Source organism: Indicator indicator, chromosome 25, assembly GCF_027791375.1.
Source record: "Indicator indicator isolate 239-I01 chromosome 25, UM_Iind_1.1, whole genome shotgun sequence".
In the NCBI taxonomy this organism is placed as follows: Eukaryota; Metazoa; Chordata; class Aves; order Piciformes; family Indicatoridae; genus Indicator; species Indicator indicator.
In genome coordinates, this window is record NC_072034.1 from 14262507 (window position 1) to 14284494 (window position 21988).

The 21988-nt window shown below is 38.1% G+C and overlaps 1 protein-coding gene across 2 annotated transcripts in view; it reads right to left on the reverse strand.

Moving 5' to 3' along the window:
* Positions 1-11997: 11997 nt before the first annotated feature.
* The window catches only part of ANAPC10 (anaphase promoting complex subunit 10), a 30950-nt gene continuing 20959 nt past the window's right edge, over positions 11998-21988 (reverse strand). For both annotated transcript variants that reach the window (XM_054392334.1, XM_054392335.1), the window contains one exon: positions 11998-12229. In XM_054392334.1, coding sequence (XP_054248309.1) covers positions 11999-12229 — 231 coding nt within the window. In that variant the 3' untranslated portion in view covers position 11998. The remainder of the gene's footprint in view (positions 12230-21988) is intronic.

The following is a 21988-nucleotide window of genomic DNA, read 5'->3' on the forward strand; positions in this document are numbered from 1 at the left end:
ATTTACCAGCACCAGTCCCCATCTTACTCAGAGTTTCTCATCATAGTCCGTCCCTCCCTCCCTTCATATCAGGATCAGGGGGATAGCAAGTATAAGAAGGCAGATTTTGTTACCTTTCTGCCACACACGGAATATATTTCCCATGTTCCTAAGTGTTCTTGGCACTGTAAGCCTCTTCATGAGAATGGCAAATAGTCTGTTTTTTCTAAACTGGTTTCTGCACGTTTTGACAAGATTGTCCATAAATGTCAAAGCTAAGCACCTGCAACGTTCTGCATGTTTTGACTTCAGAAAATCTGACACCATTCTATGGCCTCCTCTTCTTACTTCCAGAGCAATGAAAAGAGTTTCTACTTGCAATAGCCATCTCTGCCACATCGAATAAGTCTTGAGCAAAGCCTAGAAATTAGTCTCCAATATATCAGTACAACATATACTAAATACAGATTAGTGAAGTTGACCTTAGACTTTAAGTTAAATCATTGACGCACTTGCAACAGTTCTTTAAGACAGTTGGGACAAATACATTATGTGTACTTTAATGTTAATTTTAGTTGTACTATTGATTTTGTGAGACTGATTCTACTAAATGTGGACGAATAACAAAAAATGCAAACTGTTGTTACTTAGATTAGTATGCCAAGACTAAGAAATTTAAAGCATAAGATGAAGCATTCAGTATCACATCATGCCTTCTGCATGGTTCTGCAAAGTTCTTCAGAAGAACTACACACAGAATCATCACACAAATGCTGAAGCTGTAATTTCATTAGAAGTGAAATTCTACAGAAGCAGCAGCCTGCTTGATTTCCCCTCCCAATAACAACAGGAGGAAATACTATGTGTTTAGAGAAGATTAAAACCCAGAACTCTGCTGAGGTTTTTTAAACAGTCACCAATTAAGAATCATAGAATGATTCTGGTTTGAAAAGGCCTCCAAGATAATCAAGTCCAGCCTTCAACCTAACACCACCATGGCCATTAAACCATGTCCCAAAGTGCCATGGCCACATTTCTTGAACACATCCAGGGATGGTGACGGCATCACCTCCCTGGGAAGCCTGTTCGAATGCCTGACCACTCTTGCAGGAAATCAATTTTCCCTAATATCCAATCTAAACTTCCTCTGGTGCAACTTGAGGCCATTTCCTCTTGTTCTATCACCTGATACTAGGAGGAAGGGACCAACCCCCACCTCACTACAACCTCCTTTCAAATGTACTTCAACAACTGTTTTACTTCCTATGATTTTGCATTACACTAGAAATAACCGGGAACACGCAATGTACGGAAACATAACGAACAAATCAGTGTAGAAGTGCAGTTCATTATTTTCCCTACACACACCTCTTCTATCTTCTTACATATCAGCCAGCTTTACTATGATCACACAGAATGATACAGCACAAGGATATAAGACTGTCTCAACCACTCAGAATTATTAAAAATGGTCACATTACAGCAGTTTGAAGAAAAGCAAGTTTTGGTGCAAACCCTTTGTCCCTGACAAAACCCCGATTTTGAACTCCATTTTTTTCAGCATTGGCAAAGTGTAGCCTAACAGTGCCTTTACTGTAGTCTTGCATGAAAATAATCACTTTTCTGTACTTTTCCTATGACAAATTTATTTTTCCTATATGCTTTTACTGGCTGGTGCAGTTGGCATGGCTTGACTGACAATGAGCCAGAAAGATGTGAGTGTAAGGAAAACTCACAGCTCTCAGCTGTTGGCACAGTGGAGGGTAAGAGCATAGCAGAAGTGATGCATTCAAGCACAGCCCTGTGAGTTGGTATACCTGCCTGCCTGCCAGCTTGTGAGCACTACTGGCAGTGCATGCAAATGCAGATTATTTACACCTTTGTAAACTAAGAGATGATGTTGGAAACTACGTAGAAAAATGCACAGGTTGATTTGCAAACTGAAATGGATCCTGAATCACACTTTAAAAGATAAACAAACACCTTTTTTAAGGATAGAAGAACACATCCTGTGCTTTACTATATATTGTTACCAGAACAGCTCTGTTACGACATCAATCTCCTGTATACTTATGGTTTGGGAGACCATCTCTGAATCATGATGCTACAGCTGAATCTTACAGAGACCATCTCAATTCCATCTACCTACTCTGAAGGTGATACAGTGCCAAAGGAAATGCCAAAGTTGGTGGTACTGAATAGTAAATTCATGACAACAACTCATCCCAAACCTCCAGAGTCCCAGGTAACTACTTGCTGGGAATTTTGAAGGTATCACTACCTACACTTTTGAGTTTTAAGACAACATTCAAAGAAATTTTGTGAATTTTCATTCATGCATATGAAGCAGAAATTTTAAAAATATTTCTCTAACTAAACCAGTTCCTCTGCTCTCTAAACAAACCCTGGTTCTGCACTTACCTTCATAAAATACAAATTAGAAAAGCTTCAGGAATACTGAAAACACACATTGAAGAATTATTCCTCTGTTTTGTAAAAAAAGGGGAGGAAATCCCATTGTCAGGTGAAAGAAGTAGTTTTGAATCAAGGAGGTTGAGTGAGAATACAGCCATGAGTCAAAGTGCTACAACACAGGGCCACGTTCTAGGAGACAGCACAAACACACAAGCAAGATTAGCTAATTATCCAACCAACAAATGCCCATAGCAGAAGTCTTTCTTTTTTACTTCAGTAGAGCTCAGTAAGCTGTAAAAGAGAGGAGAAAAAAAAAAAGATGCAACTCGAAAAGAATTTCAGTAAATGCTGAAGTAGACAAGGACAGAAGAACACATGCACTAGGATCAAAAACACCTTCTTTGTGGAATCAGTGATGAGAGAAGCCAAGATGGCACTGACTAGCCTAGGTTCAGCTGTAAGCAACATTGGCCAAAACATGCAGTTAATACAGAATATTTAAGACCCAGTAAGGTAGTGGTTGAAGAGAAATAGCAAGAAGGAATACAAAGGGATCTTCTGCAAATACAGTCAAGCAGATACCAAAGGCAGAAGTGGAAAAGCTTTACAAACTACGCTACTTGTGATATTTTTGAGAAGCGGGAAATGACAAGTAAGTTCTGTGGCAAGGAGTTTATTTTAATGGAACAGCAGTAAAAGAAATGACACAGTGGAAGCATTTTGTGTGGTCCTCTTCATATTTTCACTGGATAGACAGAGTGCTGATTCCACCATAAGCTTTTACTAACAGCCAAGTCAGACAAAATATGATTTTAAGCTAAAAATCCGTACATATATAAATTGTTTATTATTTAAATTTCAAAACAAGCAGAGCATTCAGACTAAGAACTACGCTCTTGCCAATTTCATAGAACATAACACTATGAAGGTTATACATCAGTCCAAACATTTTTTCAGTGTACTCTGAGGAGAAAACAGTTAGGGGCTTCCCTCCACCTCTTTCTTAAACATAATCCTCCCTCAAAAGTATGCATTTTGGGGTTAGAGAAATGCAATGCTTACTCCCCAAATCACAATGTTCCTACTCTCAGTTGGCTCCATATTCTAAGCAAATTTTGCCAACAGCCAAACGTTTGAAAACTTAAACCGCCGAAGAAGTACAAATCACAGCCTCAAGTAAAACCACAGGGTCCATTTAGTTCAACAACCTGTCCTGAAAGGAGCCCCAGGAAGTATCCATCAAGTCCTTAGATATTTTCAAGCACTTTCTAGTGCTTTGGAGGATGCTCTGAATGGCATCCCCTCCACTTCTTTGATGGTCTGAACTTAACACCCCTTCCAGTTATCTCTGTTGTTCTCCATAGTCACTTTGTTTCTCCAAGTTTTTTGTATCTGTTACCCTTTTCTCCTTTTCAAACAAATAAAGTTTTTTGGTCTTGCTAGGGTTTGACACCATCCTGCAGGTGTTTAAAAGCCGTGCAAATCCGATGCTTGAAGATGTAGACTTGGTAGAATAGGGTTAATGTTTGGACTCAATGATCCTCACATTTTTTTCCAACCAAAATGATTCTATGAAAAGTAGCATGAAGCAGCGGAATACATTTTTTGATGTCATCTGCTGGCATTTCTAAGGGACAGCTTTATTGTCCCTAAAAAGGAACTGGTATAGACCAATGCCAGCAAGCGAAAGCACAGGGAAAAGTATAAGAAGACAAGCATGTAATGGCATTTCAACCACCAGGGCTGCAGAAATCCCCAACAATTTACGACTTAATATCTTTTGCATTTCCTAATCTTCGATGGATTTTTCTCCCACAAACATGATCAATCATGTTTAGAAACCATAGAAGCTTTAAATGTCTACAGCCTGCTGCAGTCAAGAGCTACACAGCTTAAAATAATGCTTTGAGAACAATATTTTTATTTTCAACTTCTCACCTGCTGATACAGCTTGATACCCTCTCATTCTTGCACTGAAAAAGCCATTGGGGGCTTTAGAAAACCTGAACCAGGGCGTTCAGAGTAACTCCTCCAAGAAAGAAACTGATCACCTATGAAAACACTCTAGTGACTTTCCTAGAATCATTCTATGAGAAGCTAAAGATGGAGCCAAACTTTCCAGAACAGCAGTCTGTCTTAATACAAAAAAACCCACATCCTCCCTTTCTGCAAGAGTTCACACCATATTCACTCTATACTTCTCCAATTCCAGATGAGCCAGAGGTAACAGACTCCTTTTACTATGCTATTTTGTTTTATTCCTAATCCAAGGTGGAGGAGGAAAAAAAAAAATACATTACATAAAGACCTCATCATAATCTAGGGGAACATGCACAAATATGTCAGTAATTCTAAATGTTGACAACAGAGATCAACTTAACTGTCATTGCAACCATTGCAGATTACTTGTATAAATCTTTTTCATTTAATATGCAAGACTGACCTGACAGGTCACTCACAACATTCCACTGGTTTCAGGAGGTCCCATCAGCAGTTACTACCCTTCACATATGCCAATCACAAGTGAATCATCCATACATTGGAGATCAATTCTTAACTCAACCAAAAGCAAGTGATAGTTTTATACAAATCATGTTTGTAAACCAGCCTGTAACACCTGAGGCAGGGGAGTATAAAAATGACAGTTAGCCCAGCTGCCAGATCTAAGTCATCCTTGGGCTTTCCTGGAGTTGAGGAAGATAACCAGTGAGTGTGACAATGGTAAGCATCTTTGGTCAACATTAGAACTGACTCTATAGCCATAAACCGTTTCAAAACTTCAGTGCTGCAGAGCTCTGCTGCTCTATTCATACACAAGGAATTTTTACCTTCTGATTTTAAAAGATTTCAACAAATGACATGTTCAATGTTACACTGCATCTGTCTGGAATTTATACCTGAAGGAGTTTTGTCTATGGAAAGAAGTATTTGAAGAGGGAATTTTCAAACCTGCTCTACATCAGGCTATTTTTATCTACATAAATGGGAAGTCACTGATCCCACTTAATTTACTTGAATTAAAGTATTAAATATTGGCTTAACTCTTCCCTACTATAATTAACAGCGGTAATTCACTTCAGCAGGATCAGAGGTCAGATATTTAAGGCTTTCAGTGATTCCAAACTTGCTTTCTCATTTTGTATATAATTATGCCTCGATTATATCCTCTAGCAGCATCCAGCACTAGCATCATTTTCATTACTAGAGTTTCTTCCCCTCTTCCTAAATTAAGCCACAGTAACGCTGCTGACTGGCTGCAAGAAATGTTTATTCTCTAGTGCAGATGGAGAAACTGTCACAGGTAATTGTTAGGCTGATGTAAAACAGCCTGTTGAAATGTCAGCCTGGCACGACAGCAAATATGTCACATGAAGAGTTACTTCAAATTTACTTCAATGAACCATGTTTAATGATGTTTTATACAGCTTTATAAAAGCACCTTAACACATTTCTGATCTAAACCAGAGCAGTTAAGTATTCCAAACCAACAGCAGACCACCCAACACCTTTGCCTGGAAGCCTCAGCAATTTTGTCTTTGGAGGGCAGTGTACATACTCTTAATACTATGAACGTTTTAATTGCATTTAGATTATTATCTCATGCTCTAGCAAAACTCTATTGCATTTTATTAGAGTAGTAAAATAATGTGGTAGTTAAATATTAAATAAACAGCTGGTCTTGTCTATACATGCAAAGGAAAATAAAGCATTCTTGTAATCAATCAATCAGTGTTTAATAGCCATTTACATAATGACAAAATTTAGGAATAAGAGCCCAAAGGTTACCACTTACTAAACAAGTCAGGTTCTCAAAGCACAGCACTTTACTGCACATCATTGCCATGTACTCTTTAGAGCCTCACAGGCAAGCATGTGCTGATGTCAGTCTGGGGTCAATCCAGTAATCTCCAAGAGCTTTTATGCCTTCTACTTAAGCTGCAGAGCTGGATGGCAACTTCAAGAAAAGTATCCACTAAACCCCATCTCCCTCATTCATTCACATAGCCATGGTAAGAGCAATGATGACCAATTAATCTTGCTTTTAAAGCTGGCAGAAGGAACTCCTGCTTTTTTGCACTTCTAATCAAGATGCAATTTGAAAATAAAAACCCCACTGGTCATTTTGACATTCATTTGTAGTTGACAATGTCTAAAGCCTTCAGGATTTCCCAAGTTTACTACACTAGGTTCTGCTTGTCCTTTCTGACTTTCTCTGACTATCCTGACGTGATTCAACTGTAGTTAATAGGTAAAGGCTTGCCACTCTGACTCACTGCAGGTGGCACTCTGCTCTGTAGCTAGCCCAACTTCTCACAGTGTGGTCTAAATCACCTGAGCATCTGTTTCACTTGCAGTTCTTGACTCAAGACAATTACAGTTATTGGTGGCTATTGCTCTGTGAGGTGCGGAGTTTTCAAAGCAACAGCCTGCTGCCTGGAGATGTGGCTCACTTTGGTTTAGGTGAAGCAAGGATTTCCCTTCCCAACAAGCAGTAGCTCTCCAAGGTCCTTCAGGCTCTTTCATCACCTCAGTGTTTCCACACAAGCCTGTGTTCTCACTAATCATTTCTGGTCATCGGGACATCTAGCCCTCTCTAGTGCATCAACAGATTTCATGTTTCCATTACTTCCCTTTCACTATTATGACACAGACTAAGAAAAACAATTCCCAAGAGCAAGACTTGCTTCAGTTCTTGATTTCTTATAACTTTGTTCACTTTAACTCTCAGAAGACTACCTACATGTCAGCTGTTGAGTAAACACCTAGTCTAATAGTCTCCACATTGGGTTACCAATAATTTGAGGCTGAATTAGAGCCCCAAGCACCCTGTAGCATGTCTGATGGTGAAGACTAGGGCAAGTACAGAATTAGGCAGCAAATGTATGCATTAAGCAGATCACTAATGTCTAAATAACTGAGGATCTAGCAAGTCCAACATGCAGAGTGGCATTTTAAAATAAATAGAAGTCCAATATGCCAATTTATACCAAAGCAAGCATGGGAAATGGCAGATCTTCAAGCCAGACTGCAAGCTACGATTGATCTCATGTCAAGTACTCCATTTAAAGCGTAAGGCAGCTTATCCCTCTTTCAATAAACTGGACACTGCCTTTTTAGTAAGGCAAGAGCAAGCACCAAGGCAGCAACTGAAGAGCTCCAGTGGCGTACTTATGGACACAATGCTGGCAAAAGTATTTCCCCATACACATGAACTAGAAGAGAAAGACCTGAAAGACAGTTTCAATGTGTTATTGGAATTACATACAGAAATTGCATTACCAAAAAAATTGTCTTTAAAACAGTATCACTCTCTCAAAATCTGCTTCACTGTGTGAAAGAGAAGATAGACAAAGAAGATACAGCTTCAACTTCCAGCTCTGCCAGAGACTCCCAATGTAAGCTTAAGCTAAACATAAACGTTTTGCTGTTCTCCATTTTAAAAACCAGGAGCAGCAAATACCTCTTTTCTCCCTCTCCTGTCATCTGCCTTTTTTGTTTACACTGCAGCACTGAGAAGACACACAGACACAACTTAGTCAAAACACAGTCACTCTCATCCATTTCAACAAGAGTTCCAAGATGCTGATCACTCAGTTACCTCCCTCTTCTTAGTGCCTACAAAGAATTAAGGTTTAATTTGAAGAAAGGCTTTTTCACTTCCACTAGGAATCAAACTTCTGTTCTGTGAAGGCTTAGTATGGTATCTTCCAAAAAAAGTTTTACACCCTTAAATTACTACTATTTGAAGTGATTCAGATCACTGCCAAGCCATGATTGCTTAAAAAAACCCACATCTTGTCATTGTGTCTCTCATATACCTTTATTTCTGTATTGTCTTTATCTACTATTATTTATCAGCTGTTCCTCATACAAGAGAAAAAGACTACTTAGCAATAGCAAAAAGATAATGACAAACCAAAAGATAGGGAAAAGAGAATCCTGTAATCGAGTGGTGCTTCCTATACAGTACATTTAATCATAGTAATACACACAAACTACTAATAGTCTGGTATTCATTCATTTTATGGCACTCTAGTTTTCCATTGAGTTCATTTAGGATTATAAACTGCTGCCTGCTTTGATAGTGAGGAACAATGCTCCAACTACAAGGGAAAAAATAAACCCACATTGCACAAGCTAGAACAAGATGATTTCTACCCATTATTCCTCATCCACCTAATAATTCTGCTTTTTGATACTGCAATTAAACATAAAAGTTCAGGATATACTTTTACACCTTGCCTGAAGTTAGAAAACTGCCAACTTCTCAGCCATGGTGCACCTTGAAATTCTCTTTTTCTTTAGTATTAGCAGGCAAAGAAAACATTTAAAACAAAAAAAGCAAAATTTAAAAGATGAGATCAAACCATCATGAGATAACACAAGTCAGACTACCACAAAACATTTGAAAAGCTGAGACTTCATAGTAGCTGTAATTCAGAATGCAAAATGACCTAACTCTGAACTTCCCTGGTTCAGTTTCTTGGATAGTTGCTACTTGATAAACTAGTCAATTCTGAGACAACCACAGTGATAAACAAAACCATCCACTAGAATCTTAGTCTCCAGTTAAAGAAGAGCACCAGCATAAAGAACGTTGACTGGCTTTACAGACAAGGTTTCAAAAACAAATTGGGAAATTATGAGTTGGCTGGAAAAGTCTTGTGATTTGGAGTAGAGGGAAACCGCCAAAGCCTTTGAAACACCTTCAGCATAGGGGCATACCTACAGTGCACTGTTCTGACCATTTGGGTAGTAGAAACAGTTACTTGGGAACCTTTTAACCTTCATCAGCCTAAAGTATTGGCCCCTTATTAAATACAACTATACCACCTCTTCACTCTAAAACCTTTAGATTGGGCATGTCACCCATTCAAATGAAATTCTAAATTCTGGCTATCTTCAGTGAACAGTCAGCTTGCTAAATACACTAACATTGCATGATTTTATTTGACAAATACTGGCATACACCTTGCAAAATTTAAGTTTTATACCAGCTCTCTTTTTTTCTATGGCTCAAAATTACTTAAGATCAGTTGTCTTTGTAATCATATTTGGAGATGCAAGCCAAAGCACACAAATAGCTAGCCTAAGGCTAGGAAGTTGCAATTCTCAGCAAGCCATAATTGTGACTGTTTTTCCCTCACCACTTTGAAGAAGCAATCTTGTTTGCTCATATAAAATAAAAAAAAAGATAAAGTATGCTTTAAGTGGGCAACAAGTTGACAATTTGTCTTTTGTTAGCATCCCCTCAATTTAACATTGGTAAAACCACCTTGAAAAGCAAATAGGTCAATTGTTGACTTTGTGCTTTTCAGAGATCTAGCTCTACATTCATTTCTACTGAGAAGCTGCAACTTGGACACAAAGAATACAGACAGGAATTGTCTCCTTCCAAACAGCAGCTGTAGTGTGCATGTGGGGAAAAATAAAACAAGCTAGTTATGAACATAAGATACTGTTAAAGAAAAGTTTGTTCAGACCAAGCAGGAACTGAGTATGAGACAAGTATATTGAGCTAAAATGTTATTCCTGTTTCCACTAAAACCCTGCAAATTCACCATCAGTATCAAAACGGTTCTAGTATTCCATCAGCACTATTTATACGTGAGTCTAAAAACATTTATTTTTGTGAATGTTCACTGCAAAGGTAACTCATTCCGGCTCTTCCTTAGGATCTCTAGCACACTCCAGCAGTTCCACTGTAATTTACAGGCCTTGTTGACATCTTCCAAAGAAGCATGTGGCTAGGCAATATAGAAACTGTAACTGAATTAGAACTATAAGACCATTCTGCTCACAAACCCAGTTTCAGGAATGAAAGAACAAGCAAAACCTGTATGCTCAACAATTTCAGTGCTTAGTCAAATAAAATTGCTATTCCAAGTGATAAAATCCCAGACAATTGTGTGTCTGAAAAAAATGATCAAAAAAAAAAAAGTAGCAGCTAAACACATGTGCAGTAACTTCCCACAATGAATTGGCAGACCAGCTTGTTTACCCCCATTCAAATACCAAGTGCTATATTAATAAGCAAAAGCAGTAAACTTGCTTGATTTTCAGACACAATCCTCTAGGATCTCAATATTTAAAAGTCAGTGACCTTATGTGACTAAGCACCAAAAATGTTAAAAACCAAACATACTTGCACAGATGTTAAACGCCAATATAACCTATCTACAATTGTTATGAAACAAAGAAAAGATTTAAGACTGACTTTGAATGGCCACTGAATATCAAAGAGCAAGGGGGACAGACAGCAATGAGTTTGCATTTTTATACTGCCTTTCAGGCATGGTCATATATTATTTTGTCAGCAGCAGCTAAAGGAGTTACTAGTTGCACTCTCCTTTTTAATCTACTCCTACCCTCATCATCATGACTCACTGTTCACTCCCAGTGTCTTACCACAGATTACTTGCTTCCACCAAATACTATGAATATATTTATTTTAAAGGGCCAAGGAACAACCAAGGATCTGACTCTTTCACAGATGAAGTTTAGTTAACAATCATGGGAGCATCTGAAGAGGGTCAACCATAGAGATGGTAATTTCTGACAATGAAGTAGAGAAAATACTGAAATGTACAACTTCAGGCTGGCTCTGCTGTTGATGTAAGAATAAAGTGCAGTTGTGGCCTTAATATTTAAAGAATCTTGTGCACCTTCATATCTACTAAAAGGACTTAATCAGAAAAATCTATAAAAGCGAGAATAGCTTTCTAAAGATCCAAAATGATGCTTGTGGAGGCAGGGCAGAAATCAGAATCATTCCTATTGTTATTGCATTATGTTGGAGCAATCCTAACTCTCCTGCTATCATGTTTGGATGACCTATCCTCAGCATCTCTCTATTAATACATTTACTATAGTGAATAATTTGGTAAATTGTTTTTCTCCTTCATGTCATTGCCATCTTCCTTGAATTGCTGGTGCCTAAAACAGGCTCCGCAGGAAAGCGATCACAGCACCAACCCTGTCAAGAGTTCAAGGAGAACCTGGATGAGGCTCTTAATCATATGGTTTAGTTTTAGATAGTGCTGCAATAAGGAAGGAGTTGGACTTGATGATCCCTTCCAACTTGAGACCTTCTATGATCTAATTCACATTGAAGTCTAAATTCATGCAGAAAGTCATTAGTCATTAAGCAGAAAAAAAAAATCTATACAGAAAGGTAACAAACAATGATGGAAAAATAGTACTGGCAATGTCTTAAACCATGTCTGTTCAAGAAGAATGCTCTTTTAAAAAAAGCAACTTATAGGTGGAAGAATGAAAAGTAACATTATACACAAAATTATTTCCATCCATGATCACAATGAGAAGTCACTCAGAAACGAACCAAATATATAAATTATTGATTCTCAGTACAAATAAGTTTGTTTAAATCGTCCAGGGTTGTTTTTCTTTTTTTACTCTCACGTGGTAAAAAAGCAGACTCCAAAAGTAACACAAAGTTACAGACTACAAAATATACTCCAACACAAGGTTATCTTTATTTCAAAATCATACAAAGTATAAACAGATATAATTACATTGAAGTGAACCTTGCTGTAAATATTCAAATACTTAAGCAACGATACTGCCATAAAAAAAGCCTTTATCATCTTATGGAGCGATACATCATGAAATCAATTGTTGTACATCTAGGAAACTTCCCAATAGAGCTCTCTTCCACTGGGGTGTACACTTTGATTTGTCTCATGTGAGTGTCTCTTCCATTTTGGTGATTAGCTAGAACAGCAATCTGAATCATAAATGTGCGAATAGGCTTCTTGTGAGTATCTGTTAAAGGAACATGAATCCAGCCACTCGGTTCCACTAATTCAAGTTGCTGCCAAAAACAAGACAAAAAAGCAAAACATTCAGAAACAGTTAATACATGTAACAGAAATGATCACATATTAAACCTCTTCAATAGAGCAGAGTCTTGCAAATCAGATTGTAGCCACTTTTTCAAATTAATTTGACATACCTGCAGTTGAATACTCATAGGTAATTTACTACAAGTTAATTTGGTTGACTAGAGCTGTGCTTGCTTTTGCCTTTTAGAATCCACCCTTCATTTTGTGCCTTAACCTTAAAAAACAAAACAACCCCCACACAACCAAAATCAAACCAAACCAAACCCACTTTAAAAACCAATACAACAAAATTGAGGACTCTACACTGAAGTCAAAGCAGTACTATTTGGATCTTGTTACTGAAGTACACTGCTCAAAGATAGCAGAAAATATGCATCTTAAAACATTTTATCTAGGCACTCTGAACTAAAATATGCTGGAATAATTTATGTAAGAAACTAAATCCACATGAAGTCTGGGTTTTCATAAATTCCTCAGATTATAAGGGGGACTGGGGAAGGAAGGAAATGTCAGGAGGAAAAAATACAGGATAACTCACAGACTTCAAGTCACCTATATGTCAAGATGCATGCCGGGCCAATTAATAATCACTGCACTGCCATTTAATAGGGTTCTAAAGTTCATTTTGACTTGGCTTTTATACAACCCAAGTTTTCGGTTTTAGTTTTAATCCTACAGAAACTAATGTCAAAGCAAGCAAAAGAATTGCATTTCATTAATTCAAAACCACATCACTGACACATCAGCATGCTGAAATCAAGCTAGACACTACGCAGAAGTGTGGTAACAGCTTTTGTTTAAAGCTAGCTATCCAACTTCAAAGCACAGCTCAAAACACATATGGAAGAGCACACAAGCAAGCGGAAGTCTTGGGGGGGAAGAAAAAAAAAAAACCCCCAAACAACAAAACCCAAAACAGTTGTCCACAAGCAAGTGGATTTCACACAGCTAAGCAAATAGACTGCTGTTCCTAGCAGCAGAGTTCCTCTAAGGAAGATCTATGCTTTGAGCAGCTCATAATTCCTGTCTTCCTCCTGAAAATACTGCATGACAAACATCCTGTCAAATGCCCTGCCTTTGCTGGAGTATTCAAAAGACTCATCTAAGATCTACTGTTTCAGAAGCAGCAAACATCCTGAGGGAACGACCCAAAAAAACAAGAAAAAAAAAGTTTCATGACTACTTTGAGTTTAAAGAGACAAAACCACCTCTCACACCTCCAACTTAGAAAAATAAAACCCAGAGGTCTCCACTGCTTCAGGCTTTCCAACAAGTAATTTCCAAAGTAGTAAATTCACTAAACCATAGCAGCAAATCTTCTCACACTGGGAGCTGCACGATTCCACAAACACATGTTAATTTATTTGTTGTAACCTTGTCCCTTTCAAAAAAAACCTATGCAAACTTCTTTTTTTTGCATAGGAAACTTCAGGTAATAATTGGCTTTACAAAGGGATAAAAGTACTGTTGTGATGGCTTTACAAAGAGGAAATTTATCCTGGTGAGGTAGTAGTCACCAGCTTGAGCAAATATGCTTTCCATCTCCACAGTGAACAGAAAGGATGAGGATCTCAGTAATTTCATTCACTTAGTACCATGGTAAAGTGGCTACAGTAATGAAAGGTTATTGCTAGTTAAGCTTGCACTTCAGTATTATTCTCAAACCTTACAAATTTTGACTGCTAATTTCCAGTCAAAATTTTGCATTTTAAAATGTAAGTTCCAGAGCCATGGTATTGGGGTTTTTGTACATGGATCAGTATGAAATGGATTAATTAGCAGTCAGAAGAATTACTTTCTTTAAGTTGACATCACTGGTTTTAGACAGATCCAAAAGAGTTCAAGTTTTCATGCTCTACTGGGAAAGAAATTGAGAAGAGTAAAGTAGATTTCATCTCTCAAACCAAAACAGCTACCAACGGATCGGCAAAAATCAGACTATTTGTACAAAAGGGAGTTGGATGTTTATCATATTCACAAGGAAAAATCACATATTTTAGTTTGAGAATTACTAGGGTCATAAATGAAAGCATTGGAAAGCTACAAACTAAAGATAATTTTACTTTTGATTATGTATTTATCAGTGCTTTGTTTCATCTCTGATCAGCCAGGGGTGGTCATATGATTTATAGCACAGTATTTTTCAGTTCTGTTAAAGGCAACCAATTTCTTCACAAGCCTTTCTACAGGAATAGGACAAGTAATTTCTACATCTGTAAAACAGGCAACTGAGGCATTAGGTTAATTAGATTAAAATATTCCCTAGTTCCAGATGTTGAATTTCACATACTTTGAACCTGCCTTTTACTGTCCTTATTAACATACAGTATTTCACATGAGGTTTAGCTCCCACTGAGCTCACTTGCAGTTATACTTGTCTGCTTTTCTGCATGCTGCTAAGGGTTCTGAAAGCAGCCCCTGGAACACACAGTACGAGCAGCCACCTAGGAGCAGTTATTGGAGTGCATCATGTCAAAACACCACAACTTAGCACAGACTGCACACAATTCATCAGGCAGTGCTCAACTGTCCTAGCCACAAAACTTTATTCCTAAACTCTCTGCTTCACTTACTCCACGTTCCAACTTCTCTAGTGGATGAATGCACAGCCTTTCCTGTACAAATCCTGGGCTCATCCTCAGAATAGAGCCCTTTCCCCATTCTGACCAAATAGTTCCCTCTTGGACCAAGCATGTGACAAAGTCAGAGGCTGTACTATGGTGTATTTAGTGCAAGAGGTCTGAGTTTGAATGAAATAATTTTTGCCCTTTAAATAACATTACTGTACTGCAACATTTCTTGAGTCTTACTTTTTTTAATAAATTGCTGCCTACATAGTTCAGCAAAATGATTAAAACCTTGAGACCCATTCAGCTACTGAAGCTTAACTACAATAAGATCTAACAGTTATTATCTGAGCATCTACTAGAAGAGGAAGCAATATTTTGCCAGCATGACACACACATTTTCTGTGACCAAAGCAATGGTACAAACCAGACACATACATATGCTCCTACATTCTTCCCCTCCACATCTGTCATGCTCTTTCAGATGAGTGAGGCAGTTTTTTTCCAGAGGGCCCACATCCTTCACCAGGGAGAAGGAATAGGACATGGGAATAGGCAGTGGCGGTACAAGACAAAATGCTGCCCACTCGTAGCTCAATGTCAGCACCCAGATCCAGCCCTTAACAATTCCTACCAGAAGCAGGATGAAATACGCAGCTCTACTCTGCCTGGAGCATTCCCAGTGTGAACAAAATCTAAAGGAAACTTACTGTGAAGTTTCAAGAAATTCCTATTAAGCCCATGCAATATGGCAATCTTTCAAAGCCTTGTAAACCGGTCTGGAAATTTGGGTGGATTTTTACAGGGAGGCAAAAGACACATCCTCAACACAAAGGCTGAATTAATGCCAAATTTCAAATCCTTGCTTCAGAGCTTGGGGGCACTGGAGCATCAAAGAAGGACACCAGAATATTCTCACACAAGCAAAATAGCATACTTTTCACTAGCCTTATTCTTGGAACCAAACTGCTTTGGCTGAAACTTTCAAAAAAAAAAAAAAATTAAACCCAAAGCAGACATCTGACATGGAAAAATCTGTCTGAGCTGAACTCTGGCAAAAGTTATAAAGTAAGTAAGAGTTAAGCCTCAAAATGGAAAGGGTCACAAAACCTGAAGCACAGGTGGCACTACCAGCTCTACCTGCAGTACATACTGTATTTTCTACCATTTCAGCTCACTTTGCTGTCAGTCCTGCTCTTTAAAAGCACTAGCCACTGCATACACACATACATACATATGTTTTACCCCAGTACGGGAAAAGTCCACTATGGAAAACACCAGATCAAGTTTCCTCCTATATTTTTTTCCCTTCTATCTGTGGTCACTAAAAATCAGTCACGATTAACTGGCTTCCAGGCAAGTTTTAAAAACCAGGTATATGGTGAAACTAATGAAGTGAAATTGGAGTGAAATTAAAAACTAAGTTTTTCTGTTACATGTTTTATCAGAAAAGTTTAAAACAAACAAACCAAACAAAACCAAAAACAACAAAAAAGGGACAACAAGGAGAGAGTCAATGCAAGTGCAGTATCAGTAACTCAGATCAGTTCCTGTGGTTCAAGACTAATCTTACATACAATATACTACAAGCCTAGGGTTTGGGTTTTAATATTTTCTTTTGATACTACAACTTTTGTGACAATTGGTAAACAAATGCATTAAAGTCAAAAAATAAAGAAACAAAGGGATAAAAATTGAAATGGAAAAAAATTACTCACTTGTCCTTTGCTGCTATTATATAGTCTTATCTATCTCTTCTCCACTGCTTGCTTATTTTTCTGTCGTCTCCACGCTACAGCTTTGCCTATGGACATATGCTCCCACTCCAGGAATTTATGTTATTTTGAAAGCCAAAGCAGAAATCATCTTCTTAATGGAAATCTCCTCTCCAGCCCATTTAATAGGCCTGTCTCTTCACTTCATTGTATAGTCCAGAGCTTCAACAGGATTCCATATACATTTGGTAAGGCTGCTATTGCAACTGATGGGTGATATACCACAGAAGATGTAAGTGACATAAAAAAAAAGTAAAATCAACTTGAGGCTACACTTCAGAGAGATGACTGAACACAAGACCAGAGCTTTTAGAAGTCATTTTTTTCCTGTAGTGGTGTTGCTGGAAATCATTTATCCAAAGAAGGCTTTTCTATTCCACTTAATCCTGTTTAAATTGAATACTGATCTCTTTTCCATACAAAGAAAACATTTAAATTCTGTGGTGTCCTCAAAGTAGCATATAACTGAAAACTCCTACTTCTACTAGACTTATAAATCCAACCTGCTGATTGTTATATTTACAGTAGGCTACCACCACCCTTGAAACCATACATGATCTTTGTAGCCCTATGAAGATCTTTGTGAAGATCTTTCTATGAAAGGAAAAAACAAACAAACAAACCACTAAGTAGTTTCATATCCAGGGTCATCACAAACATCCCAGAATATATGCTAGACAAGGCTCACATAATCAGGGGAGTTAGCTCCTGTGCATATATTGGGAAGGAAAAGCAGGCTGTTTTCTTCCTTCTAAAGAAAGCAAGGTCTTTTTGGCACACGTGTACCAACAGAAAACTGATAATTACTGCTGCCATCACAGCTTCAGCATGATATAACACAATTCTGAGATGTTAGTACTTCATCACAGTTCCATTTAATCAACTGTACTACTAGATCCAAATAACAGCATTTGATTTTACTCCTCCTACTTTTCTCATAAAACAGTTAAAGCTGATCCTTTTTATTGTAGTGTCTTAGCCACCTTTGAAATTTAAAGATCTAGATTCTTCTTCACAAAAAAAATTGCCTGTGTGTTTAACTTGTTATTACTATAGTTACATAAAACCCCTAAGCTTTTCAAAGCAGGTGTTCTCAGTTAATGTATTCTTCCAAGCAGAACAAGATTATAAAACTAAGTTCCAGAAGAAATAAATGCTATTAAAAAAAAAAGTATTTATCAATTCACAGACCTTCTCAGAGATGAGTGATAAAATATGGGAAAGGCTTTTCCCTGTTTAGCCATTATTTTACAGCTCTCCAAATACATTTTCACAACAACTGGCACGGAAAAAAAAGGCTGGCTCTATTTCCTAAGTTCTTTTCACAGCTGCCATGCCCTACCATATAACTACCAAGATTCAGAATCAGTAGACCTCTGCATATTTCCAAGTATGGGAACTGTCAACACACGAAGCAGCAGAGCTTGGGCTTCAGCCATCACTTCACTTAGGAAGGAAGAGAACCAGTTAATAGCAGTGATGCACCAGTTCCAGCAGAAAAATGAAGCATGTCCAAAAGAAACTTTGTAAGTTCCAAGTGAGTCAAAGGAGGGACACCACATTAGCAGCTTAACAAGAAACACAGAAACATGCTCAAAGGACCCACTGTGAAAAGCACACTTCTTCGCTCTAACGAAGCAACGACCACCTAAGGAGGTGGCTCTGTGGTCTTAATCAGTCACCTCCTTAAACGGTCAAGAAATCTAACTTCAGTCCATTAGGTAAGAGAAGTTTTCCATTCTTCCAAATAGCAGTTTCTGAAGAGTCTAGAAGAGCACAGTCCATCTCTCAGGAAGATTAAACTGTGGATTTGGGCAGACATGAGATGAGCTGAAGAATAAGTTTTATACAACTTCCTTCTTCAGACTATTCTGCTCCAGATTAAAACACTAAAAACTGACCAATGCCCAGGTGGTGAGAATTTGTATCCAATTAAAATAAAGACAATTAAATATACAAGCCAAGCTAGAAAAAGTAACTTTACAGATACAGATTAGCAAAATATGTGAGAGAATACATATCTGAGCCTAGAAGTAGCATAGAGGTCAACTAGACCCTGAAAATATGCTAGGAAAGTGCTCATGCAGCTCAACGTAACAGAGAAGCACTACGAAAAAAATTACAAAATACATCAGGCCCCATTTTCATGAGCACACTAAATTTGACTTCATTCTGCACAGATGAGGTCTCAATACATCTTCCTGAGTTTGGCCTCATACATAGTCAAATGCATCATGTGTGCCAATTCAGTTTGTGCATCTAAGCTGTTCTACATGTTCGGAATCACCTATGGCTTCTCTTCATTGCACTCATTTCTGAGCTGTTGAATTGGCAAGAAAGTTTGCAAAAATTCAATATTCTTTAGAAAATGCAACACCGCTGCTTTATTATGTCAAGCAAATGAAGCTCACCATCATCTTGATGATCTTACACTGTGAGCTGGTAAAAGGCAGGCATCTAAAAGCCAGAGTTATAGGCTCTGACGAACAAGGGGAATCAGCTACGAAAGCGTTACCCCCATTATGAGGATCTCATCATGTAAAATATGATTGGCAAGTTTTAAATGCTTTCACAACTTGTCAAGTGCAATGGACTGAGGTGCAAAAATGATTCAAACCACAGAAGATTTAACAACACAATGCTTGGTAAATAGCATGAAACCACTAAATTGGAAGCTAGTGTAATGCTTGGAACTAAAAATATAATGCTTCTATGCAAGCATCACTGGAAACTTGCATGTTTAAATCTTAGATGTGAGTAAAGTGACTGGTGAATAAGTATTAATGTTAAGACTCATCAAATGGGAGAAAATAGGGTACAACTGCACGTGCTGTGGAACACCAAGAGTTTTATGACAGACTCATTGGAAGAACAGTTGTTTCCAGAGTATCAGGTGGTAAAGAATCCTAAGCACTGTTGCCTGCAAAAGGATCAAGACTGTGCTGAACTATCCACATAAATCTCCTGCCAGCTGAAGTGACTTTGGTGGAAGCCCCACAGGTTGATACAGGGATGGACTGGACACATGAAGGGTCCCCTGTCCATGGTCCTTAAGCAACCACAACCCTGCCCATCACATCCTGCTGCATCTGCTCCCAGTGCTGGCCAGTAACTTACACAATCAGGTACATGCAGCCCGAGACACAAATAGCCTGCCAAGCGATCGACTACTGTGGATCTGTCAGCCAAAGTGGTCTTAATTGTAACTCTTCCTTCGTTCTAGAAATTGTATCTGCAGAAACCATCAGCAATTTGTCACAAATGGTTTGCTAGGGAATTCACTAGAAAGAAGGGAACACTTCACATTTGTTGTGCCATATGCACTTTTTTTAGTACGTTCTGTGAGGGATGACGATGCACAGGCAGCTCAAAATTAATTACAAAAATATGTCTCAAGATGTAGATAATATTTCAGAGAAGCTGAAGAAATGTTAAGTAGGCTTGGAGAGTTTGCTCTCAAGCCCTGTATCTTTAAAATCTCATTTTTCGGTTGAGCAAGATGACTTGAACTACCATATAATAGAGTTTATTCTTGACACAGGCATAAATGAAAACTCACTGGAGAAGGACTGCCTGTCTGTGTGTTTTAAGTGGCAGCCATCCAGTCCATGGGAACTTAAAATACAAAACCTTCTCCCTGTCCCTTCAGAAAGCAGAGTGCTCAAAACAGCAAGTAGTGACACCACAGTCTACCATGGTGTTTCCTATGTGCATGTGTGGAAATATGCTCTAAAACTCCAAAGTGAGCCTTTAACCCACAGCAGGAAGTCATCTAAGCTGAGTTTGGTTTCAGCTAAGAGATGCCATCTCAAGATGAACCTGTTGTTACAGAAGAAATACTGCCTCCAACTGAAATTACTTGCAACAGTTGTGATATTTTGGACCTCTGATTTAATGAAAAAAGGGCTTTGTAATTCCTTTAATAATCAGTCAAGAGTGGTGGATGAGAAGGCACACTTCCTAAGCTCATTAGCATTCTCCTGTTGGGCCCTGTGTCTCATGAACCAGCTGTCACAATAGATAGGAATGCCATACCTTTGCAGGTGCACTGCTATCAAACTTTGAGAAGGCTCCTGGTATCAGGGAAAATCCTTCAGACCTACAGGGATTTGGCTCCAACGTCAGTATCAGTTACTTCCCTTGAGCTTGGCAAACAGTATGCTGAAGCTGAAAAAGCAACCAAAAAAATAAAAGTAATTCTTGAGCTTATGCTCTGATGTGGTAGCCTGGCTGAAAGTGTCAAAAATAGGTAATGCAGCCCAAAACAAACTTTCTGCTTCAGTCTGCCTCGTTCTGATACCTAAGTTGTTTGAGTCTAAGTTGCAGACCTATTGGAACACACTGTGTCTTTGGTTTGCTGCAAGTCTTTAAACATCCCAAAATTCTGGCACTCTGAAAGAAGGATGAGGGAATTTATTATTGTTGTTCTAAAAACCAAGGTACTATCCAACTAAAATTATCAGTATCTCTGTGTATTATAGATGCAGATGGCAGAAAAGAAACTCTGTGTTTTTAAAATACACCATGAAAAATTACTGAACATATATACCCAACACCATATATTTAGAAAGAAGTAAAATTCAGTGAAATCAGACATTTTGTACCTTTTAGGAAACACCTCAAAAGATAAAAGCTTGCCTCACTGCAATGTGCTTTTCATTTCTCAGAAAAGTAGCTAAGCAGAAGGCCCCATATACACAAAGTAAGAGTTAAGTATCCTATTTAGCAGGAGCCTGCAGATGATGACCAACTGATACAAGTCATCTTTGGTATGCCATGCAGCAGTACAGAATAGAGCTAGAGGGTTCTCTAAAAATCATGTTTGAAGGATCAGCTGTTATAAAAATGGAGCAAATGATGGCATAAAGGTGGGAAATGCGATTCATACAACTTTTCTTGAAAATTCTTCATGTAACTTTTACCTGATCAGAGGACAGGAAAAAACCAAAAACCACCACACAGAGGGATACTACTTACAAAGTGTCAAATAGAACAAAACAAAAACTCCTACAGTTTCCCAAGTTCACCCCAACAAATGGTGCTGTCTACATTCAAACTTTGTAGTCACAACACAAAATAGTTGCAAAATTATCCAAATAACCATCTAGTTAACTATGTGCACTAAAGTTTTCATAACAAAGAAGGCATAAAGTTCTTAAAAATTACTGGAGATGACACATTGCTAGCATTTTTATGTATATTTTTATCTTAGTCATGACTGAGTTTCTCCTCAATCTCCAAAGACACTGAAAAGCCCCAAGATTTTTCAGTTCCTGTACTAAGATCCAAAACCCTTGTTTCCATTTCAAAGCAGCTTCCATCCAAAATAAGGACATTGTCTCCTACAATTCTCAGGTGAGTCAGGCTGCTCTCAGGGAAGATAGCA